The sequence below is a fragment of the Ochotona curzoniae genome, unplaced genomic scaffold, assembly GCF_017591425.1.
Source record: "Ochotona curzoniae isolate NIBS_2020 unplaced genomic scaffold, NIBS_Ocur_1.0 contig_2404, whole genome shotgun sequence".
NCBI lineage: Eukaryota > Metazoa > Chordata > Mammalia > Lagomorpha > Ochotonidae > Ochotona > Ochotona curzoniae.
Window position 1 is genome coordinate 11,501,848 of NW_024465451.1, and position 26,656 is coordinate 11,528,503.

The 26,656-nt window shown below is 37.3% G+C and overlaps 1 protein-coding gene across 1 annotated transcript in view; it reads right to left on the bottom strand.

Moving 5' to 3' along the window:
- Positions 1-26,656, bottom strand: part of FOXJ3 (forkhead box J3) — a 141,878-nt gene that overhangs the window by 20,346 nt on the left and 94,876 nt on the right. Inside the window, exons 6-8 of the mRNA XM_040974311.1 lie at positions 16,895-16,996; positions 5,961-6,089; positions 1,497-1,671 (exon numbers count right to left, since the gene is read on the bottom strand). Coding sequence (XP_040830245.1) covers positions 1,497-1,671; positions 5,961-6,089; positions 16,895-16,996 — 406 coding nt within the window. The remainder of the gene's footprint in view (positions 1-1,496; positions 1,672-5,960; positions 6,090-16,894; positions 16,997-26,656) is intronic.

Below are 26,656 nucleotides of genomic sequence, written 5' to 3' on the forward strand. Positions count from 1 at the left end.
GCTCTTCTTCAAATAGTATAATAAAATGAAATTACAAACTTTAGAAATGATACCACTGTTATTTCAAAGTTAGGCTGGACTTCTATAGCAACTCTTATACTCATCAGTTCTTATTTATGCTTTCAGGCATAGGAAACTTAAGATAAAAATTATCTTATTTCAGTCAGAGGCCAGAGTTGTGGTATAGTGCATGAAGTCACCACTGGCATTCCATATGGGTGCAGTTCATATCCCAGCTGCTCCACTTTCTATTCTGCTGCTTGCTAATGACCTGGGAAAAGCAGCAGAAGATAGCCACTTGGGGAGTGAATCGACAGACAGAAGATCTTCCTCTGTCTCTCCTCTGTGAGGAAGGAAGGAAGGAAGGAAGGAAGGAAGGAAGGAAGGAAGGAAGGAAGGAAGGGAGGAAGGGAGGGAGGGAGGGAGGGAGGGAGGGAGGAAGGGAAGAAGGGAGGGAGGGAGGGAGGGAGGGAGGGAGGGAAAGAGAAGAGAAAGAAAGAGAAAGAGAAAGAGAAAGAAAAGGAAAAGAAAAGAAAAGGAAAGGAAAAGAGAAGGAAAGAGAAGGATAGAGGAGGTAATCAGGGGTCAGAAAAAGGGCTTTGGGGGAACTAACAGCCCTCTTTTCCCTTTCCATCCCTGCTGACACATGAAAGCACAGCTAAGACATCATCTGTGAAGAACAGGTTTTCACTGGACACTGAATCATCCATACCTCAAATAACTTTCTGGTTTTTATAAATTATGAAGTTTAAGACTTGCTTATTTTGAAGATTCATTTATTTGAAAGTGAGAAAGAGAAATTTTTCTACCTACAGATTCACTGCCCAAATGGTCTCATCAGCCTGATCAGGGCCACACAGAAACCAAGAACCAAGAACTCCATCCTGGTCTTCACATGAGGGGCAGGGGCCAAGTGCTTTGGTCATCTCCCACTGCCTTCTTAGTTACATTAGCCAGGAACTGCATCAGAAGTAAAATCGCTAGGGCCCAAATTAGTATACTGACTGTAATATATAGTACATCTCAACTAAAATCACTTTAAATATTATAATCTGCTTTAAGTATGCTGCATGAAACAATGACACAGTAGCCAGTGTGTTCATATTTGGTACTGTATCACATCTCATAGCTACCTTTTTGTTAATATCTCTAAGAACACAAGGTACATTTATTTTGTTAACATTCACCACTCAGATTTCACATGCCAAATACACTAATGAACCATGGCAATCTCTCCACATCTACTGATACCATGTCAAAATCCCTCAGTGCATCACTCCAGGACGCCCTAATGATTAACTCAGGCCAGCACACAAGACGAAATTTATCTGCCACATCTATGTTATATACAGACAACAGCAAAATAGTATAATTATAAACCATTGATTACAATGATAATGTTCTAAGGTTAAGGAAGTAGAAGAGCTGTTATATTAAAATTAAGAAAAAATTTTAACAAAAACTTGGGTTACCATGAAAGCATGAAAAGAACTCACCTTGCTGACTAAGTGACTGCTCAAAAACCGATTTATAAAGGCTCCGAAATGAGGCACTGAGATCTTCAAAATTGTATTCTGAGAAAAGCAGTTGCTTGTCTCGCTCCGGAAGATTGTACTGCGGTTGCTGCTGAGGAGTTAATGACTGAGACACTGGCTCTGGATGGTTTGTCACCTAACATTAATGGAAAACACAACTAATTCAGTGGCTCTAAATCACAACTGGTTTGTTACACAAAATCTACAACAGAAACCCTTAGTGCCAACACTTGAAATCAAAGAAACTACTTCTCTTTGGTTTCCCATCCTTTGCCTGGTTCACATAAAGGACAGAGACCAAAATTGTTTACTTGGACTTTGGGAAACTACAGAAACCTAATCCCAGGTCTACACTTCACGGAAGAGGAGAAATAAGGGCAAGGAAAGCAAATGCCAACGCCTAAGATCACATAAGTAAGTGATGGGTTGCGACTGAAATCTTACAGTTTCTATAGAATTTTATCACTGTTTCTACAGAAGCAACTTCATTTCAAAATCCACTATACTATGAAGACACCAACATTTACTGCATTCATTTAATATATTTTCTAGTGTATAAGCCAGGTGTATGTCAGTGCCTCATCTAACAAGGACCTATAATATGCCTATGCCTGTTTCTAAAGAATTTTTTTTTTAAAGAAATTGAAGGAAATTAGAATGTGTATTTATTTTTTAAGAGACTCAGTAGGAAGACAAAATAGATCAGGCCCTTGAGCTTGCAGGACACTTTAAAAACATATTAAAAAGCACCTAAACAATAAGAACTCAGGGGCAGAGATGATGGCACAATGCGTTAAGCTACTAGCAAAGATGCTGGCATCCCATATGAGCACTGGTTCAAGTACCAACTGCTGCACTTCCAATCCAGCTCACTGCTAATATACCTGGGAAAGCAACAGAAGATGGTTCAAGTGCTTGGGCTCCTGCTACCTACGTGGGACACTGGGATGGAGTTCCAGGCTTCCCGACTTCAGCCCTGCCCAACCCTGGTTATTGCAGCCATTTGGAGAGTGAACAAGCATATGGATGCTCTCTAACTCTGCCTTTCAAACCAGTAAATTCATCTTAAATAAAAAAAGAAAAGAAAGAAAAAAAGAGTGAGTATCTTTGAAGGTAGCATAGATCACCAATAAACAATGATTAGTCAAAATGTCTTAAAGACCTGTGCTCGCTTCGGCAGCACATATACTAAAATTTCTTAAAGACCAAAATCATATAAAAGTTGGTGGTAAGCCTTTCTTAAAAAAAATATTTCCTTTTGTTGGAAGGACAGAGCTACAGAGAACAGAGAAAGATCCTTCATCTGCTGGTTCACTCCCCAAACAGCTGCAATAGCTGTTTGAGCTGATCCAAAGTCAGGAGATTTTTCCAGGTCTCCTCCATGGGTGCAAGGGCCCAAGGACCTGAGCTATCCTCAGCTTCTTACCCAGGCCACTGGCAGGAAGCCGGACTGGAAGTTGAGCAGCTGGCACATGCACCAACCTCCAGTGGGATGCCAGCACCACAGGATGCCCTGGCCCTGGCAAACTATCTTTTTAAAAGAAGTGTTTTGAAATCATAGGATTCCAAGGTAGATAGCCACAGGCTATCTTGCACGCTGCCATTCTCAGCTGCTTTCCTAGGTCTGATGAATGAAACTTTCTACCCTTGTCCCTTAGAGTACAACTGCAGTTTACAAACTTCCTGCTTAGCTTCAGGAGGAAATTGGTTTTTTCACAACACTAATCCTCTACTTGTGGAGTGTCATCTGGATATTCTGGTTTGGTATTGTGTGGGAAACAGAGTTGATACTATATTGATCTAGCTTACAGCACATACTACATGTCAGTCAAATACATTTAGATACTTACAAATCTTACACAGACTTAACACTTAGTCTGTGGCAGTATTAATACTGTCTCAATCAATGTGGGCTCAATCTGTGGGCATGTGACAAGTTTAATCAGCAGGAGCCACTACACTGTTGCACAAAGACTATTTGACACCTTGTTAAATGAAAATGGCCATCTAAGACATCTAGCTTTTAATACATGAGTTTAAAACTTCATCCATGTTTTGTGAAACATATATAATTGCTGTTACCTAGTTCTATAAATGCTTCTTTAAATTTTTCCTTTATTATATTTTTTGACATTGGACTCTTTCTAGAATCTTTGTACTAAGATTAAAAACAACTTAAAAGCATCAAACTTTAACAAGCTTAGTTAACATGCTTCAATGATTCAAGCAGCCTTCTTACACGATGGCTTCCTTAGGTCTCGAATTTGAGCCACCTGCTGATAAGTTACATACAGAAAGCAATCCATATTCACAGATAAAAAATATTTGGAAAAATAAAATTTTGTCTATGCAAAATACACAGAAACTTTTTCTCATTATTCACTAAATACATAACAGCTATATATACAGCAATTATATCATATTAGGTATTATAAGCAATGTAGAGATGACACAACGTATACAGGATGATGTGAACAGGTTCTATACCAAAATACATCATTTTAGAGAAAAGGACTTTAGCAATCTCAGGTTTTGGTATCCATTAGGGTCTTGGAACTAATTTCCCAATAATACCAAAGGGATGACTCATACCCACACCCCCACCACAAAGACACATGAAAACAAGGGCAAGATATCTGATATCAAACAACAAGTTTTTTTTTTTTTTTACTTCATATATAAATGAAAACCTGGCTGGATATAAAATGTGTTGTTTGAAATCTACTCCCTCCAAACCCTGCACATTGCTGCATTTTTGCCAGGTACTCAACGTGACTAAGAAAGCTGATGTGCAGCTCCCTGCAAGTTAACTTTACAAGAGAGTATTTCTGAAATCTTTAAAATGGTCCAGCATATTTCTAAGTAGTTTTTTCCAATTAATTTTTCCTAATTCATTTTCCATTCATTCTGCAAACCGCTTTTCTACCAATTTTTCTGGTTTCTTTTGCAGGGACATCTATAATTCTCAGTTCTTTGTATTTACTACTATGACCTTGTACAAATTTTAATTACCCCCTTTTTTCCTTCTGCATTCTGGGGAAAAACGATGCATTTTTTTGTTTGTTTGTTTGTTTGTTTGTTTGTAAGATTCATTTTATTTTTATTGGAAAGGCAGATATTCAGAGAGAAGAGACAGAGAGGAAGATCTTCCATCCAATGATTCACTCCCCAGGCGGCCGCAACGGCTGGAGCTGAGCCAATCCGAAACCAAGAGCCTCTTCCGGGTCTCCCATTTGGGTGCAGGGTCCCAAAGCTTTGGGCAACCTACTGCTTTCCCGGGCCACAGGCAGGGAGCTGGATGGGAAGTGGGGCTGTCGGGATTAGAACCGGTGCCCATATGGGATCCTGGCGCGTACAAGGCGAGGACCTTAACCATTGCGCCATCACGCCAGGCCCAAAAACGATGCATTTTTATTACCAAACTACAGACTACAGTGCTGTAGTGTCAAATTTCTTTTTTCCTACACCCAGTATGAATTTCAATTTTGTTGTTTTTGTACCCCTTTCGTTATTCTTTTATTTCAGATTCCTCTTTACATATCAGGGTAGTTCAAAAAAGTTCATGGAAAAACAGAATGAAAATATTGTTTCTTTCAGTGCAAAAAATTTTGAGATCATGCCTAGCTTTTTCATAATTCATGTATTCCAGGGATCGTTCAAAGTACCCTGCAGCTTTGTGCGAGTTTTTTCCTAGTCACTAATCATGGAATAGAGAGTGATATTGTGAGATCAAATTTCCACTGATTAACAGTGTGATGTGCAGTCTGTCTCTGTTCTCTGCCAGTGCTAAACAGGAAATGTCAGATAACCAAGAGTCATGATCCTGTAATAGGCAACAAATCAACACAGAGGCAAGGATACTCTCACACAGGACTTTGGAGTACGACTCTGCTTTCCAGACCAAATCTGGAAATTTATCAATCAATTGTAGTTATCAACTGAGCACCAGTCTATTCCAACCTTTGGGGTTGAAAGAGATCTAACAATCTAGACAAGTCAATAACTACATCTTTTAAATTTCTTTCCTGGAAGTGCAAGCAGATAACCTAATTCTAAACAATTTTTTAGTCCTGTTTCAAATTATTTTTACTTGGAATCAGAATAGATGGAATAAAGTAGAGCAAAATGAGAGGCTTCAAAAAGTTAATGGAAAGTGGAAGTGAAAAAATGCACATTTCCAATGAGCTTTTAAAGTCCCCTTAATGTAATATAACACAACTACATATTTGCATTTAGCTTAATGAAACAGAAGTAAAAATTAAAACAATATCAAGGTAAAAATCTAGTTAAATCTGACCTACTTTATTAAATTAGTAAACTGATTAGTGAATAATGCATAGCGTTGTCAAATTTTATTTCTATTATTTCTGGTTTTAGGCACTAAATGGATATCAAATAAAAAAATTTAACTTCTCCAAGACTTACTGGTGTGTAATTATGCACACTTCCAACACTGTTCAAATTGACAGATGCCAAACTCTGGTCTGAGAGACTGTTGTTAAGGCTACTGCGTGGGCTATCACTGCCATCCTGATCAGTGCTGTACAATGCCACCTGGAAGAAAAAGACAAATGAGTTAGGAGCTGCTCTGAAGCAATAACACAGAAATACAGCAGAGTAGGTACAGAGCAAGAAGACAGAATTGCAGTAGTGAAGGGAAAGCACCAAAGAAAAGCCTGCTGAGAACGTCTTCCCGTTATGTACCTGCTCAACTGTATTTGTGTGTAGCTGTATTTCCTCTTCACTTCTAACTCCATGGTCACTATGAAATAGTTTTTTAAACATACTCAAACTAAAGGGCATGTCTGTATAGAGGCATATCTATTTATTTGGTTTATTACTAGGTATGATTAATTCAAAAGTATTTAATGATAGAACTGTAGCAGATTTTTAAAGTGTCAAATATTTCTAACCTACATAAACTTACTTTATTCATGTTTTAAGAAAAATTAATATCAAAACTTAGTCAAAAACACACACATACCCTTACTTTTTTTTCCTTGATTTTTAAAATTACTTTCCAGGATATTATAGAATAGGGGTTCCTCCCTCCCACTACCTGGTGTTCTTACGATAGCACAGTCCCTCATTCCACAGTTATATGCTTAACTTTCTGATATTTAAATGTAATATTACATAGTAAGTATAGGAAAAGGTAGAAAACCTAGTAGTATAACTTACTGGTACATTTCTAAGTTTCACTGAAACCCTATTAAAAAAAATAAGCCTCATAGTGTTTATAACATTGAAATTGGAAACTTACCTGTCTAAAATATTTTCAAAATCATAAGCAATCACATATTAAAAAGAATATGCTAATATTTATGTGTATATCAAACTATTAACCATAATAAACTAGTAGGACTAGAGATTCCTGAAGACTTTGATCACTGATTTTACAAATGCCAGACAGTGCTGGGATGGATACAAGAAGCTGGGAATTCAATCCAAGTGAACCAAACTCAATCACCTGAGTCAGCATCTCTGCTTCCCAGGATCTATACTGGCAGGAAGCTAGAGTCAGGAAGCAAAGAGGGAACTGAACCCTACTAATACATCATGGGATGGGACATCTCAACTCCCAGGTTAGATGCTCACCCAGAGTGTGTGTTCTTACGAGTGCTTTGAATTTGTCAGAATAAACGTCATAGTTTTTTAACTGCAAATCAATAAAATATATTTTAAAACAAATAGGCTTTCAAAGGTCTGTTCAGGTGCCACTACCAACATTGCTTTTTCGGCCTACTTCCAGAACAACAATGAAACTATTGGAAATGTACAGTCAATGGACTGTCTGACATTGTCCGTACCAGCAATGCCGGGATACACTTAAATAACAGAATGATGGAATCATGACTCCTTATGAAGGACTATGCCATTGGAAAAACATGGGGAACATCTGTGGGGGTGGGAGTTTGGGGGGGGAATCCCAGTTTATATAAAATTGTACCACAAAATTCAAAAATTCAAAATAAAAATTTAACAACAACAAAACATAACTGGCTCTGTGGTTTAACTAATCTGTAGCAATTCTTAACCATTATTAGGTTATTGCCACCCTGAGATCCCAGTAAGAAAACAAAAAGACAGTGCCTTCTGTGTAGTATGGTTAAAAAATAGCCAATGAAATTAGCAGCCAACTAACCATCCTGTCTCTGGTGAAGATGAGCATTTATGCTTAATGTTCACCAACATTTGCAGAAACATGTTCGATATATGCCCTCTATAGCTGAGGCAAAGCTGAGCAGTCCCCCACGAACATTAACAAGAAATATTTTATTTAATAAATACATGAAAGAAAAGAGAATAAGGAAAAAAATCAGAGGAAATAAAGAAAACCGAGGTAAAGTTTTTTTTTTTTTTTTTTTTTTTTTGCTTCTGGCAAACATACATTTTCTGGTGAATTTTGTAAAACTCAATCTGATGGGTTCCTAGGAATAATTTAAAATGCTCTATCCATCTAGAAAACTCTTACATATAATTTTTAGAAAACAGAAATACTGTTTATTAAAATGTAACACACAAAGTATGTAAAATTATTTCTCACAAAACAGGTATATTCATGTAATCACTACCCTAATTGTACAGAATGGCAGTTCTCAAAGTTTGGTCTTAGACTCATGCTTTGATTTTTGTTTTTTTAATGTTCTATTATTTGACAGGCAGAGTTAAAAAGAGACAGGGGGAGAGAAGAGAGAGAGATCTTCCACTCACTGATTTAGTCCCCAAATGGCCACAATGCCTGGGACTGGGGACTGCACTGAAGCTATGAACTTGAGTCTCCCACATGTGTGGTCGGGGCCCAAGTAATGCTTTCACAGGAACATTATCAAGTAGCTGAATGGGAAGTGGAGTACCTGGAACTTAAAACGGCACTCATAAGGAATGCCAGCATAGCAGGTGGTAGCCTAATTCACAGTGCCACAATGCTGGTCCCCTTCTTTTTAGTCTTAAATTTTAAAAAGCCAAGGAACTTGTTTGTGATATACGACAATAATTAGCATACTAGAAACTAAACCTCAAAATATTTTTGGTTAGTTAACTCATTTAAGAATAACTAAGCCAGGCCCGGCGCAGTGGCGCAAGTGGTTAAGGTCCTCGCCTTGCACACCCAGGGTTCCCAATGGACGCCAGTTCTATCCCGGCAGCCCCACTTCCCTTCCAGCTCCCTGCCTGTGGCCTGGGAAAGCAGTCGAGGATGGCCCAAAGCTTTGGGAACCTGCACCCGCGTGGGAGACCTGGAAGACGCTCCTGACTTCGGATCGGCATAGCATCAGCCGTTGCGCTCACTTGGGGAGTGAATCATTGGACGGAAGATCTTCCTCTCTGTCTCTCCTCTCTGTATATCCGCCTTTCCAATAAAAAATAATAAATCTTAAAAAAAAGAATAACTAAACCCAATTACAGGGTAACATTTTAAAAAATTCATTGGGAACTAACAAGTGGGAAGAGTAGCACAGTTTCACATTTGTATCAATCTCTAGGTCTGGCTTAATAGAAAACCAATCAAGTCTCATATCCGCTTTATATTCAACCTGTTGTAATGTGTGTCTGGAAGTATCGGAAGGAAATTTGTTTTAAAAGAGGAACTCTGGATGGTGTTGGATACAAACACTGTAACATAATAACTGGCTCTTTAAAAGGGATTTTTAGTTATAATATGGAATCTGAAATCATGCCAAACATTTCGGACTCTGTTCCATGAAAAGCCATAGCTCTGTCTTGTACCATGTCAAGAATCACTTAACTATCTGTAATTCAGATTTTCTGAATGTTGTGGTGCCTCAATCATACGACTCTAAAAAAGTTGCACCTATTAACATTACTCCAGGCTCATAGTAAAAAGCCTTTTTTAAAGACTGTACAGTTACCAATCAGTCCTTTGTAGTGGATAAGAATTTTCCCAAGATGTATTTTTTGCATGGAAGTCCAAATGTGACCATTGGGAAAAAATATTGCTATTTTACTTGAAATGACAGTTACTTTGCTCTTTTCTTTTAAAAAATATTTATTTATTTGTTTTTATTGGAAAGTCAGAAATACAGAGAGGAGGAGAGACAGAGAGGAAGATCTTCCATCCGATGGTTCACTCCCCAAGTGAGCGCAACAGCTGAAGCTGAGCCAATCCAAAGCCAGGAGCCAGGAGGTCCTCTGGGTCTCCCATTTGGGTGCAGGGTCCCAAGGCCTTGGGCCGTCTTTGACTGCCTTCCCAGGTCACAAGCAGGGAGCTGGATAGGAAGTAGGGCCACCCGGATTAGAACTGGCGCCCATATGGGATCCTGGGGCATGCCAGGCAAAGATCTTAACCACTATGCTATCGCGCTGGGCCCTACTTCGTTATTTTTAAAACTTTATTTATTTTTATTAGAATGGCAGGTATACAAACAAGAGGCAAACAAAGGGCAAGATCTTCCATCTGATGATTAACTCCTCAAGTGGCCACATGGCCAGAACTGGACCAATCCAAAGGCAGGAGTTTGGAGCCAGGACTTAAGATCCAGGAGCTTCTTTCAGGTCTCCCACATGGATGCAGGGTCCCAAAGCTTTGGGCCGTCCTCGACTGCTTTCCCAGGCCACAAGCAGGGAGCTGGATGGGAAGTGGGGCTGCCGGAATTAGAACCGGTACCCATACGGGATACCGGTGCAAGAAGGGCAAGGACTTTAGTCACTAGGCCACTGCACGGGGCCCTACCTTGTTCATTTTTTAATGAAATCCGACAAATACCCAAATTAAATAATTACTACAAATTCTTAATAGTAATTTGTGAATACCACTGCTAAGTTCAGCCTCCAGCTCCAACAGTTGCATAAATGCTCTTCCTTGAGGTAATCAATATACCTTGGTACACAGAAGTCCTCTGTGCACATTCTACATCTCATACTTGAGAATATCAACAGGATGAGTATTAATTTTTCCTGTTTCACCACAGATATTTGTACCAAACTAGGCTGTATGAATATAGTGACTACTAGCACACTTAGCTGTCAATGTTTTGGTTTGTGTAAGGTGCTGCAAGCATAGCCACCATTACTTTTGTTCAATCAGTGCAGATTCAAATATGAAGGGAAGCATATGTAGCAGGAGGGCACATCAAGAAAAGATGACAAATTTATGTTAACACAGGAAGTTCCTGAAGCATCCCATCTGCGTTTCAGTTTTGGCAGCTCCTTGACAGTACACCTGGGAAAGCAGAGGATGGCCCAAGTGTTCAGCCAGTGTCGCCCTGTGAGAGACCTGGATTAAGCCTCAGGTCTCTGACCTGACCCAGCTTTGGTTTCTGACCCAGCTTTGGTTTCTGCAGGCATTTGAGGAGTAAACCAACATATGCATGAGTATCTTTCTTTCTCTTACTTGTATTTACTTTTCTCTGTCTTTCAAAAGACAATAACAACAAAGTAAAAATTTGAAATCCAGGCAATTTTTCATAATACATATTTTCCTTAAACTTTCTGAAGATCCCACAAATACATGGACTTCAATTTTTTTTTGCAGTAAAATAAGCTTATCTTTCAATTTCACTTTCTATTAATGGGCAAAGTTTTATCTCACAAACTCCCTAGAAAAATGGTTATCTGGGCATTCACAGGCCCACTCTTAGAGTCAGTCATTATCAATACTTCACAAGACCTATTCAGACACTCTCCCAATCATTAGTCACAAATGACTAGTAATCTCTCCAGCTTCTCCAAGCACAGTCACCACTACATGGACTTACATAGCCACTGACTGGTTTCCCTACTTTCTAGTTAACTAAAAATGGAATCACACAATGTATGATTTCCTTTCCATAAAGCCTTGTTGTCTATTGGTATTAGTATCTGCTTATTACTTATTTCCATTCAAAAAGTCATGTCTTTTCCAACTGTGATTTTCACTTATCACACAACTCAAAGTCATCAGAAATCAATTTTTGTACATGGAAAAAGTCATTTTTCTTTTGATCTAACACCACCTATTGAAGTACATCACTGAATTGTTCCTTAAGCTTGTCTACAATTAGGTCAATACCACTCTTCTGAATGCAGGACTTACTCCTCATACTTAGTAAGTCCTTGGGCTCAGTGCTATGGCTCAACTGCCTAATCTTCCACCTTGCAAGCACTGGGATTCCACATGTACACCAACTTATTGGTGTACTTTTCATTCAGCTTCCTGCTTGTGGTCTGGGAAAGCAGTAGAGGATGGCCCAAAGCCTCCGGACCCTGTACCTGCATGGGAGGCCTGGAAGAAGCTTCTGGCTCCATACTTCTGATGGGCTGTTCCAGCCATTGTGGTCATTTGGAGACTGAACCAGCGGACCAAAGATCTTTGTTTATGTATCTCCCTCTCTCTGAAAATAAGCCTTTCCAATAAAATATTTTTTTAAAAAAAGCGATTAAGTTCTCATTTTCTTCAACTACTGCTGGTCATTTGGGTTCCCATTTATATTCTATGATCAGCTTCTTATTTTCTGTACTACACTCCCCTTTCCCAACAAGAACATCTTAAGATTATAACAGGGATCACTTTAAATTTACACATTAATTTGGGAAAATCTAACTTCTTTACAATAGTTTTTTGTAGGAAAATTTTATCTTCTCTAAGTTTTTAAAGTTTTAATTAGCTTTTAACAGATTCAATATAGTTTATAGATTTCTAAGAATATTTCTGTCCTTCCTCCATCCTCATATATTTTAATAGTTTTCCTTTTTTAGAAGATTTATTTATTTTTATTGGAAAGGCAGATATACAGAGAGGAGGAGAGACAGAAAGGAAGATCTTCTTGATGATTCACTACCCAAGTGGCCGCAATGGCTGGAGCTGAGCCAATCCAAAGCCAGGAGCCCCGAGCTTCTTCTGGGTCTCCCATTTGGGTGCAGGGTCCCAAGGCTTTGGGCCATCCTCGACTGCTTTCCCAGGCCACAGGCAGGGAGCTGGATGGGAAGCAGGGTTGCAGGGATTAGAACCGGCACCCATATGGGATGCGGGGTGTGCAAGGCGAGGACCTTAGGCAGTACGCTTTTGTGCCGGGCTCGTCACATATTTTAATAGCTTTCAACGTAGCTCATTTTCATTTCTGCGTACTGGCACAAAAGTTAATTGTTTAAATTTTTCCTCAGTTTTTTTTTTTTTAAATTTTACATGAAAGGCAGTTAGAGATGGGGAAAAAAAGAGATCTTCCATCTGCTGGTTCACTTCCCAGATGGTCACTATGAACAGGTTTGAGTCAAGAGCTAAGAGTCAGGAATTCCCTACAGGTCTCCCAGAGAAGTGGCAGGGATCCAAGTATTTAGGCCAACAACCATTGCATTTCCAGACACATTAGCAAGAAGCTGGATTGGAAGTGGAGCTGTAAGGACTTGAAAGAGTACTCATACAGTATACCTGCTTAAGCTGGGTCACAACACAAGCCCCTAAATTTTACTGACTGTGACTAATCTACAGGAGTACAATCAATCTACAGCATAAAACACTGACCTATTAGAGATCTTCATTAATTCTAAACCTTCCTCTGTAGATTTTTCTATCTGAATGTAACTACATCATTTATGAATAATGACTAATCTCTGGGTTCTTTATATCTTCCATTTATGCAACATATTCCATGTGTCTTTCAGCTTCGCCATGAATACAGCTTTAATATTATTTTAATGTTCTTTTCTAAATGAATTCCATCATCTGTATTATTTCTGGGATAGTGGTGACTTTCTCCATCTGATGAGCTATTTCTAACCCCTTTGTGGTGATTGGTATCAGATCCCCAGCATGATGAGTTTATCTGGCTTCATGCTGGATATTCATGTGCTGTTATAAACAATCTTGAGCTCGCTCATTAACTAACTACTGGATATGTACTTTCTATTTCCAATTTATTTTTATTACTTCTGACCTTGAATTTGTTTTGCGCTTATTTTTCCAGATGCTTAAACCATTAACATTAATTTTGATTTAGTTTAGTAAATTAAGGCTTCCACTTCATAAGCTTTGATATGCCATATTTGTGTTTTCATCTTCATCCAAAATATTTTCTGATTTGTATCATGATTATTCTTTGATCCCTAGGTTAGTAATAATGATACTGCTTAACTTGTAAATTTTGGAGGATTTTCTTTTTGTTCTTACTTCTACCTTAATTCTACTCTATTGGAAAATATATTCTGTATACTATTAGTCTTTTGAAATATGCCGAGATGTCCTTTATTACAATTCAGCAGAGACTGGCATAAAATTTTTAAGTGACAATTCCATGCATACTTTAAAAGTTTTTATCTACAACTACTGGGTACAACATTCTATGTCAGCTGGGCAAATTTCCTAATTTTATGGTTCATTTTTCTGTGTGTTTGATGGGATTTTTTGTCCTTTTTGATTTTGGTGTGCTTGCTCTATGAGTCAGAGAGATGTATTAAAATTCACCACTACAAGTAAGGACTTGTCCAGTTCTTTTAGTTCTGTCAGTTTTGAGGCTATGTAAAGTATATATAAATTGAGTACTATTATATTATCACAATTACCTTTTTCATAATAAAATCTCTATTCTTGGTAAGGTGTCTTGTCTTTTCACTTAAGATATTCCTCCCTTTTATTTTTTTAAAAAATTTACTTATTTTGACAGAATTAAAGGAAGTAAGGGACAAAGGAGAAGAGAGATAAGTAGGTAGGTCTTTTCATCCACTGATTCACTCCCAAAGGTTACAACAGCCAATTCTGGGCCAGGCTAAAGCCAGAAGCCAGGAGTTTCATTTGGGTCTCCTACAGGGTTGCCAATGGCCCAAACATTTAAGCAATCAACAGTCCCAGGTCACTAGCAGGAAACTGAATTGAAGTGGAGCAGCTGGGACACAAACTAGCACCCATACAATATGCTAGCTTCACATGGCAGTGATTTTACCTGTCACATCACAAAGCCAGCTACAAGGTATATCTCTAACAAGTAACACATAATTGGATTTTTTCAGCCAGTCTGATAATTTTGTCTCTTAACCAGAATATTTACTGAATTTTCACTGAATATCTTTAAATATTATGATACTTCCCTTTGCTCCCACCTCTTCTTTTTCCTTTCCTTCTCCCTTGCCATTGTTTACTTTTGGATAAATCAAGGATTTATAACTTTTCCTTGTATATTCTCTTCCTTTTAATCAAGTAACCTAGAGCAATGGTTCATAAGTTATGGATATCTGATCAATCACTTAGGAAAATGACAAAAGCTCTCACTTCCTCTAAAGGAGTTTGACTTCCTAGCAATAAGAAGAGCATTCCCATACCTCTAAAAACATTTAAGGCTGATTTATTTTGATTTACTATTACTCAAAAAACAAAAAGAAAGAAAAGTCTCGGGTATAAACCTCAAATTGTCGAGTATTTACTATGGCTCTTTCCTTTTGTTTCACTGCTGAATTTTGGCTACTAAAACATCTACTCTATCTATGTCTGATCTCAAACACACAAAATTGGGAATTAGCAAATAATTCAGGTGGACATCATTTACAAAAGGTGTGTTCCCATTTGAGATTCTTGAAGTTCAGGCTCCTCAAAGACCAGCTCTTTAGTAGCTCTGAAGCAGTTTCTGATTCTCTAGTTCAATGACTGTCCCAGGCTGCTACTGCCACACACTGAGGACTGGAAAACACACCAAAAGGAAATTTCCAGAGCTTATCTCAAAAATGCTTTCCTTTCCTGTTGTTTTAGTCTTCAATGCCCCCTTCTCGATGTTGTTGTTGTTTAAGCATCTGGGTATGTAGGTGTGTGTTTGGAGTTGCAGGGATATTTTATACAGAGGCAGAAGGGTTTGTTTGATGATGGTTACTCTGTTTTATCTGTAAGCAGGAGCCCAGAATTCTAGCTTCTTTGACATACAATTTAGTCATAAAGTCCCAGCATTGCTGTTTCCTATTTCCTAAAAATGACAACTGTCTGTGTTTAGGTCCTCAGCATCCCTTACGTTACTAAATCAAATGCTTCTGATTCAACTCACCCACTTCACCTCAAATTTTCAAGTCTATCTGGGTATCAACAGAGATTAGACTTTTAATAGAGAAACAGATTTAGTACTAATGCAGCAGAATCCCAAAATTACCACTACCACTAAACACATATAATGCATAGACGATTTCTGAAGTGATTATGATAGAGCCATTCAATAGGTTAAAGGGGAGGGAGGAAGTCATTATTCTATACCTCACTAGCTACTTTACTTTCTATATTGGAAATCTGATTATATGAGTTTGATGACTCATTTTTGCAAATAAAAGATGTTGTGTATACTCTATTACTCAGCAGTAAATATGAGAATATATGTTCTTTATATGTGTACATGGGAGCATAAGAAGCAAATACGAAGCAAGTGCAAGTAAAGCAACAAACTGAAAGCTAGAGGGAGAGAGTAAGAGCAAAACCGAAAGAGAATATGAGTAATAGATGCATGGCTTCAAAATACTCATGGTGCAAGGGAAGAAAAAGTATATAAAAATCATTTCTAAACCTCCAAGAGCATTTTAGTTTTAAGATATGAGATTTAAGGAATTACCTTGTAAAGAAGAGACATTTGTTTCCCACTAGGAATCTAACGACCTAGCACAGAAAAACTCTTAAATCACAAAAAAATGCAGCAGACCACCATATAATCTTGTTTCAAGGATGACCACCATTCCAATGACCTCTTTAGAGGTTGTCCAAATGATTATCTTACTGGATTCTGTTGACTCCCTGAAATTTGAAAATCTTTGTTTAAATCATATTAGGAGAGTAATCAGTGGTTTCAGAAACAAATTGATTTCAACAAAATGATGAAATGGGAATGAGCAGTTAAAAATCTAAATTAGTGCAGAGCTTCCAAAAAAGCACCTTTCAAAAATTTTTTAGATTTATTTCTATTGGAAAGGCAGATTTACAGAGAGAAGGAGAGACAGAAAGAGCCTCTGTCCACTAGTTCACTCCTCAAGTGGCTGCAATGGCCAGAGCTGAGTCAGTCTGAAGCCAGAAGCCAGAAGCCAGAAGCCAGGGAGCTTCTTCTGAGTCTCCCATTTGTGCACAGGGTCCCAAGGCTCTGGGCCCATCCTCCACTGCATTCCCAGGCCACAAGCAGGGAGTTGGATGGGGAATACAACAGTCAGGACATGAACCACATACATATGGGATCATGCAAAGTGAGGATTTAGCCACTGAGCATCATATCGGGCCTAGCACTTTCCAATTCTTCCTTAGAAACATTTTGTTCTGATTTGTGTAAATTTTAAAACGTTATGGACTCAGCATTCCAGCTGTCACATATACTGTAGATAAATTTATAGTATCTTTCAACTTAACCAAACAGAACTCTATTGGTATCATACATTACTCAATGACATTTCAAAATGTTTTTAAAAAATGAAATTACTTTGTTAGTCACAGTGTTGATTGCCAGAGTTGGAGAGGCACTTCCCGAAATAATACACTCCATTCCCAAAGAATCTGAATCTATGCTATATGGAGTTGAGGCCTAAAATACAAGAACAAAACGAATAATTATTAGCTCACACATCCAGCAACTTTAACACAGTCCAAAGGGATTTTAACAATTTCTCTAATACTCAGATTTGTGCTTTGCTTTGAAAATTAACCATTAAAATGCCTTCTAATTATGATTATATATTTTAGAATGCAAGTGAACATTACAAAGTTCACTAATATGACTTCTTTCTAACAACTATTTTAAGTGGTTGAGGGCTGCAGGGCTGATGGTTCCCTAATATCCATTCTTCTCTTTCTCTTTAGTAACAGAATTCTATAGTTATTTATTCTTGGCTATGCAGCTACAGATGAGCTATTCCAGATTCATTTGCGTCTAGCTGTGATCTCATGACAGAGGTATGGCAACGGGATACAAGCAGGAGTGATGTGTGAAGCTCCTAGGTCATATCTCAAAAGAAAACATGCTTGGCTTTCATTCTCTTTCCCATTTATAACAAGCTGTAAAATAGATAGGGTCATGGTAGGCATACTTAGCAATTAAGCTGAGGGCAATATCCTCAAAAACGCTAGAAAAGCAAGATTAAACAAAATTTAGACATATGAGAAACCTTGTGGAACAAAGCTATTCATCTCTCTGATCCAAAAAATCAGTCAGGCATTTAGCTGGGGGAAAACCTCTCTGGCTTAATACTCTCAACTGTAGGTTTACTGCCTTAAGTTATCTGCTAATGCAACTTTACAATACACTAAAAAACAACTTCATACTCATTGTTTATAGAGCCAAAATGGGTGGCAAAAACAATTAGATTTTCTGCATTTAGAATTTTTAATACATACATTGTAATAATGCATGTTTCTCCTAAGAGAATTTTTATTGCTTTTAATTAGTTCTCAAAAGTTCAACATCAATGACAAAAGTTAAAGAAGGTAAAGTATAAATTATATGCTCATTCTACTTCTGGCAAAAAATATTTGCTCCACTCATAGTATCAGTGGAACACATATTTTTAACAGATCATATTGAATGTGCAAGAGAACAATTTCACTGAGACAATTTTCTGAGATAAATCTATTACTAAGCCCCTGAAGCATGACTTTTCATGCCTTTATCTAAATCAACTTTGAAGTAGAGAGCAGGGATATTGGTTGAGATGAAAAACTGAAAAGACCAGAGCCTTGTAAGCTACAACATGGCTGTTGATTACATAGGAGTGTGAGATGAAAATAGAAAGAGGTACACAAATAGACATGGAAAAGCTGCAAAGACAACTTCGTCTATGTCTCCGTTTTGGTGCTTCCTAACTTATCTCTACGTTAACTTCCATCAACTTAGAACACTGCAAATCTCATACTTTCCTAATTTACCCTGGTCATCTCAGTCGAGACTAGTGGATCACAAATCCTCACTCTTTCCCACAGGCAAAAACAAGGAATCTTATGTTGCCTAATTTCATGCAATTATACAATATTTATATTTGTTTCCTCATCTATAAAAGGAAAACTGCATCACTTCCTTTAAAGCTGTTAAGAATATTAGGAAACAATATATTAGAACACTTAGCACACTACTTAAAAAATACAATAAATGCCAGCTATTGTGATGTCCATTAGAACAAAAGTCAAAGAGCTGCAGGTGTGAAGGAACACTCCACAGTGACCAGGGAGAAGGAATGCAGACTTAACATAGAAACTGCATTTCCACATATGCGCGGATTCAGCTGCCATAAATTTTGGGGGCTTTTAATTAGACATTCTTTTACATATATATATTTCAGTTTGTTTCCATAAAGAAAGTAAAGAACATTCTCACTATATGATCTGATATTTAATATAAAGAATACTTGGTAAGTACACTAATTCTATGTTATTAATAGGCAAAAAGTAGTCTGACTAGTAAAACCAGTGAATCTAAGCATCCCAAAACATTTCTGGATGATTATTACCACAGTCATAAACTCAAAGATTTAAGTATCAAGAACTTAATCTGCAAGAACCCATCCAGCTTGTATTTAAGGTCTCTCTGGTATTCCCTCTTACCCTTAAAAAAAGTCCCATAAATTTAAGTCCGACTTCCAGTATGGCAGAGAGGAAAAACAGCTTCCTTAGGATTCTGAAGGGTGAATAAAATAGGCTGATTATAAAGAAAAAAATCAAAATCTTCCCACTAGTGTGCTGGTGAATTTCCTGTTTCGTTGCATTTCTGCCTCAAAGTTGGGCAGAAGATGTGGAGTATATAGATAGCTGAAACCACCCTTCTGTCAGAAGGGACTAAGGAATAAAGCCCATGCAAACACAGCAACCTGAACCAGATAGGAACATCACAGGCTGGAAAGAAAGAAAGAAAGAAAGAAAAAAAAAAAAAGAACCCATAATTCTGTGACTAAAACGCAACATAAAATGATGGAAAAACAGGTCAGCGTTTCTGAAAGCTGTGAGATAATCCCAAAAGATTCAACGCATATTTGTGATTTCCAAAAGAAAAGGGCAGTAGATATATGGACAAGGAATGACTGAAAACTGGAAATCTGGTGAGACATCAATCTATAAAGCCAAGAGGCTCAGTGAAACACTGTGAGGACAAATTCAGAGAAAACTTGCACTTAAGATTTATCATAATCAAATTCTTTCCTGTAGAAAACCAACCACAGCAGTACAGTATCACATATAGGGAAATAGGATTGGAAAATGACTGGATTTCTCAACAAAGAAGTCATGACACCATGAATATCTTAAAAGTGATGAAAATGCTATCCCCAACAAAAGGTCTAATCAGGTTATCCAGCTAATTGAAAATATTCTTCAGAAATGAAGGCAAAATAAAGACATAAGATGAAGGAAAACTAAGTGGATTTGTTTGGAGGAAAATATGCAAAGAAAATTATTTAGGTCAAAGAAAAATTACAACAAAGGGAAAACTTAAGACCTGGAGAAAATTAAAGCAGTGAATATGGCAGATATTTGGGTAAATACAAGTCTATTGATGTCTCACAAGCTTTAAAATTAACATGATTACTGAAGGGGTTTTTACCTGTCATGTGAAATATACAATGTATGCAGAACTGATACATACTACATGGAAAGTGGCAGAGAGGACCCTGTATGGTTGGAAGACTTCTACACATTTTGGGAAGGGATACAATTCTAGCTCACAAAAGGTTTGTGTTTTTAAATCTGGCTCACAAAAGGCATGTATTTCGAAAATATGAAATGAGGTAAACTTTAAAATATATAGGTCAAACAAAAAACAAAATGTAAACCTAATCTAACCTATCAAACAAATAACTTAATTGTTAGTGTAAATGCTGCAATTAAAAAACAAAAACACATAAAAAAGCAAGATTCAGCTAAATATAGCCTGCCAGACCCCAATTTGAAATACATACATTTAATAAGGAAGAGGTTATGATAGAGGGAAAAAAGGGGGAGACAGAAAAAATGTTTGTTTTTAGCATACACAATTATTTAAATAGGAAATCCCAATGCATCTTTAAACAGCTATCATTAAGATTAAACAGCTATCATTAAGATTAAAGGACACAAAAATTGTAATAGCATAAGCAATTAAAAAAACTATGATAATGTCAAAGATGAAATATTCAAAACTAAATCTAACAGGAAACATCTAAGTCCACAACACTGAAAATGATCCAGTTTTCAACTACTGCAAACCCTGGAAGCAAATACTTGTATCCCTGCCACCTATACAGGTAGGTCCCCCTGGGACCCAACTGAGTTCCAGTCTTCAGGTATTGACTTGGCTCACACTTGGGGGCATTTAGGAGTAAGCTAGTGGATAAAATATCTTTTTGTCTCTGTTTCTCTGCATTTCAAATAAATAACAGACAAAAATGTTTCAAAATAAAAAGGAAGAATGAAAGGGTCTGCCAAAAAACATTCCAAAGGGGATAGCGAAAGGATTTTAAAAAGAAAAACACATGGCAAACACTGTGAGAACCCACCTACAACCAACCTCTATCTCTCCTTCGCACCCCACAGTCATCTCTATACTGTGCAGGCTGATCAACATTGTGAATAACTGCAACTCTCTCCTGAGGGATCTTTTAGGCAACGAATTAATTTGGCTTCTCTGCAGGGTAATCCAAAGGTGCTGAAAAGTTAACGTCTCTAGAAAGCATCATTCAATCAATGAGAGGGAAGAAGTGATTAAAAAAAAAGTATCCACTCATTGCTCCAGAGTTCTAATATGTCCTCCAGAGTTCCAGGAACTACTAGCTCAAGATGCTCATAGTAGTGAGTCAATAGCTTAACACTGTATTAGCTTCTTTATTGGCCTGCCTCAATGTACCCCTGTTCTAGGATCACCATTTAAATAATTTAACTACCTGTGCTTAATTTTGCCTACTTTTAGAGAATCAAACTTACGGCAGATACCTTTTATCAAAAAAAACATCTCCTGCAACATAATAGTTTTCAAACTTTGTGGTATCAGAAACCCCTTAATATTATTAATTACTGAAGATTCCCAAGAACTTTTATTTATATAGTTATATTTACTGATATGTACCTATTAGCAATTAAAACAGATATTAACCCACTTAAAATAATCATAAATATATCATGTAAACCTAATTCATTTCAAAAGAAGAGAGAAGAAAACAAAACGGAGAAAGGGAGAGAGAAATATCCATCCAACATCAGCATTGGGTCAGCAAAAGCCAGCAGGCCAGAACTCACTAAAGGGCTTTCATGTGGGTGGCAGTGGCCCCAGTACCTGAGCCATCAACTGCTGCCTCCCAGGGTATGCATTAGCAGGAGACTGGAATGCAACACCCAGTGCAAGGCTGTATTAAAACCTAGGTACTTCACTAAGGGATGCAGGAATCAAGCAGAAATTCAATTACTGAGGCAAACACCAGCTCCATATATTGTGATGAAACATAATTTTTTCAAAACAATAATGAAAAAAATGGCATTATTTCATAAATATTTTTAATGGCTCTGATCGTTGACCCTTTCAGAAGAAAGCTGGATTATAATGTCTGCATTCAAACTATTGCAAAACACAGACCATGTAGCCTCTAAAAAATTCATGAAATTCAGTTTTTATTATGAACATGACTTTGATCTCACATACTCCCTGAAATGGTCTCCTCCACTGAAAACCACTGCTTTCGAGTAACAGCTTTTAGCAAAGAAATTAGAAAATAGCCACGACACAATTTTTAAAGGGGGTGGGTTGGGGTGGGAAGAAAATAATTCTGTGATTATCAACATAATAAAGGCAGTAACCTGTACTAAAAACTTGGAGAACTTCTTCAAGAAAATAATTTAAGAAAAAGTCCCAACAAAACCTTGGGGTCCTTCTTCTAAATCCATGTCACTAGAACTCCATGTCAGTCTCCGAAAAATGCCACAGGTGATATCCAGCAAATTCTGCTTTTCTTTATTCTAAGCAGCTTCCAATAAACAGTGTGTTTTTTGGTTTAACTGAACAAGTGAGGGGAAATTAAAACCGAAAATAGCTAGAGAATTATCAGTCAACATGAAAACATAAAACTAATAAAAGCCAGGGAAAAGTGAAACTTAGAAATCATGCATTCTATGCTCAGCCAAAATGATCTATTAGTTCCTTACACTTTGGTGGGAGTTTTCTTTTTTGCAACTGTCTTTTCTTTTGTTCATTCAACAGGCTTCCTCTGAAACACTGCTTTCTCAACGAAACTTCTGTTTTGACTCGGAGATTTAAATCTGCCTCTTTGCTACCCGGCCATGAAATTCTCAAGACTACCTTTATGGTCACCATGTAACACATCACCTGAATGCTATTCTGAGGATTAATGAACAGCTAGTAATTACAAGTACCCTATTTTACTAGTTTATCTTCCCTAATTCAGTTAATCTTGTCTACAACTGCTCTCCAAGACCAGCCCAGTGGAAAAGGTGTATTCTCACGTGTTTAAAAACATTATGCCTTTTTAATAAGCAAGTTAATTTGAAAAGGGATTTCACCTAGACAAAATTAATTGTGTGCCCTTTAAGTTCTAATAATTCTCTATCCCATATCTTTGATATCAATCTCTTAGATTTACTAGGCCCTATCTTCTCTAACCAACCCACCACTGGAACATAAACCTCATGAGAGCAGAAAATGACTGCTGTTCACTGCTGTTTGCCCAGGACTCAGGACAGTGCCTGCTCATGGTAAATTCACACTCACTGAATACTGTCTTCTCTACCTCACCCTAACTATCCCCACTTGAAAGACAAGCCATAAACCCACGAGAGCATAATTTCATAAAAACACCATTTCTTGCCTCTACACACAGTATAAAACTATGTATCATACGTATCATAATGGCTGGGGCACATATTATATACAGACAAAAGAGCTATCAAACTGATAAGTAATATTTAGAAACCAGGCTGGTTTTTCTACAGAACTTTCTCTTTCATGCAGTATATACTGCTAACCTAGGTCATCACTATTGCAAACTCCATCTCTTCAGCATCTTCCTCATATGATCTTTCTCAACACTACACATTATCAAATCAACATGACATTCTTGATCCCATGTGTCTCATCTTTCCATCCAAATCCTTCTACTACTAAATATTAATACACTAGCAGAAGCACTTCACCACAGTTAAAATTTTTCTTCAATACAACCAAGCATAATCTTTACTTAAAAGTCCATCACATGTGATTTTTTCTCCCTTGAAATATTATTTTCTCCACAAAAGTCACTTATGGGGTCAGCATTGGGGCAGAGGGTAAAGCCTCTGCCTGCCAACACCAGCATCCCATACGGATGTCAACTCATGTCCCACCTTCTCCTCTGGTCCAGCTCCCTAATGATCTGGGAAAAGTAGCCCAAGAAGGCCCCAGTGCTTGAGTCCCTCGGCACCGTCAGGTAAGGCCTGAAGAAGCCCCTGGCTTCTCCGTTCATCACTCTCTGTAATTCTGGTTTTCAGATAAATAAGTAAATGTTAAACAAAATAAAACACACTTCTATATACTTCTGTCTTAAAATTCTGAGTCTCACTAACTATTCCTAGGGGCAGGCCTTCCCAGAAAACAGTCACTTTATTATCACCTAGTGTAACAAATTAATTGACACTTTCTATGTCACCTTTGATCATATTACTTAATTCAAAATGTTTTTATTAAATGTAAATAATTCTTTCATTCATAGATTATACATACATAAAAAGTAATCTGATTCTCTGTTGTGGCCTTTTATCAAAAACACTAGTGACAGAACAATATATTTTAGCATAATCATCTGTCATTATTACAAAATAATAATTTCTACTTTCTTACTATAGCTGAGGATACTAAAGCATAATAAATCGAGACCTGTCACAATGACTAAATTCTTATCTTAGAAGCACCAGCATATCACATGAGTGACGGACGGTTCAAGTCCCAGCTGCTCCACTTCCCATTCAACTCCCTGATCGTGGCCTGGGAAAGCATTAGAGCATGGGTCAAAGCTTTGGGACCTGCACCCAAATAGGAGACCTGAAAGAAGCTCCTGGATTCAATTTGGCTCAGCTCTGGAGCCATTCAGGGAATGAACTAGTAGAGAGAAGATCTTTCTCTCTGTATCTCCTTCTCTCACTGAATTTTATCTGCCTTTCTAATAAAAACAACCCCTTAAAAAATAAAGTACAAGAAATTGAAGAACTTATCAAAAGGCACAAGAACTAGTCAACTGCAGACAGAAGAGAAACACGAGACTTCTACTAGGAGTTTATCATCTTTCACTTTGATTCAAATAGCTTGAATATTCTAAAAATACTTAAAACTGCATTCAATATTTTTTAGGTCTTCAGGACCATGTCATGATAAAGAAGAAATATTAAGGTTAAGAGAAGGAAATAAGGAAAATAAAAAAGAAATATTCAAAAAATAAGGGGAAAAACAGTAATTCTGTAATAACAGAAGAGAACACTTGCCTTAAATTTATGGAAACTAAGGCAATGTGTCCAAAGAAATGAGTTAAGAATGACCTGAGTCCAGACTGTGGTATAACATATTGGGCCTCCATTTGCAGTGCTGGCATCTCATATGGGCACTGGTTTGAATTTTCACTGCTTCACTTCTGATCCAGCTTCCTGCTGGTGTGCCTTTTAAGGCAGCAGAGGATGTCCAAGTGCTTGGGCCCCTGCACCCACATGAAGGAGGCTCCTGACCAGCTAAGAGCCAGCAGTTATGGCCACTTGGGGAATGAATCCGCAGATAGAGGATCTCTGTCTCCATCTCTAAGTCTGTATTTCAAATACGAATTAAAAAAAAAAAGAGTAAGAATAATCTGAGATAATTTTTCAGGCTTTACTTTCCACTGGGGAAACGCTGTCATATTTTAAAAATAACACTTCTTTCTAGCAATTTTCCAAAAGTCCTTTCTTTTTTTTTTTTATCAAAAACTCACTTCTCTATCAAAATTTTTAAAAACACACAGGAAATATTTTTATCTTGTATATCCAACTCCAATATTTATATAAGGAGAAAGGAATTACAGAATTCAAAAAAACTGTTAGGAACATACATTCAATGTCCACATTTAAAAGTCTGCACCCAAATGGGAGACCCAGAGGACCTCCTGGCTCCTGGCTTTGGATTGCCTCAGCTTCAGCCATTGCGCTCACTTGGGGAGTGAATTATCGGATGGAAGACCTTCCTGTCTGTCTCTCCTCCTCTCTGTACATCTGACTTTCCAATAAATAAATAAATCTTTAAAAAAAAAAGTCTATCCTTTAAAAGTTGTCAATTAATGGGTCATGTCTGGTTTTTGAAAAAACTTCAAATGTTTAAAGACCATGTTCAGAACCATTTCTTTCTCACTGCCATAGGCATTTCCTTAGCTAAAACCCAGTGGGCACTTAAAATATAAACTCTGTTTTAACAAAAACACTAAACACACATAACCTGTCATCCACCTTCTAAAAAAAGAACCCTCCAAAAAAAAACTGACACAACAGTTTACCAAGGTAGGAAATGACAGTTTATAAGAACACTATCTTTCAGGATACTTTTCAAATAATATCTGATTATACACACTCTGTTTACAGCGTGTCTCGTCTTTTACTATCTACAGTGGTAATCAATAAACAGATCAAGCCAAATAAATACCAGTACTACCAAACAGAAGGCTCTGGTACAAGATGGATATTATAAGAAATGTTTATAATTAACACTTGACATGAAAACAAAAAAAGCAGAAAAGGTATCAAGAATGAGTATAGAAAACATTTCCAAAATGTACATTCAAGAACACAAGGTAATAAAACTAAATTCCCTTTTTTTTTCATTATTAATTAACAGTATACTCTCAGGGAAAAAAAACAAACAAAACAAACAAAAAAAAAACCTCTTAGAAATAAACATAGATTGCTCCAAGAACTATGAAACACATTTAACAGAATAAAAGGCAGGCTTATTGTTCAGAAAGAATGTTCAGCTGTCAACTCAACAAACAATTTCAGCTTCCAAAAATATTTTAAGTTCCAGGAATTTCAAAAGAGAATGAAACACAGAAGATCACAATTCCTCAGCCATTCAAATTCTTTGTCCATGCTTCCAAGTTGCTTGATAAGGATAGGGGTTAAAAAAAGTGGGGGAGGGGAATTATCCTCTTCCCTCAAATTCTGGCAACACATGTAAATGTTTTATGCTCCTATTTCTGCATAAAGTCTACTTGCTAAGTTGGCTTAAAAGCGGAAC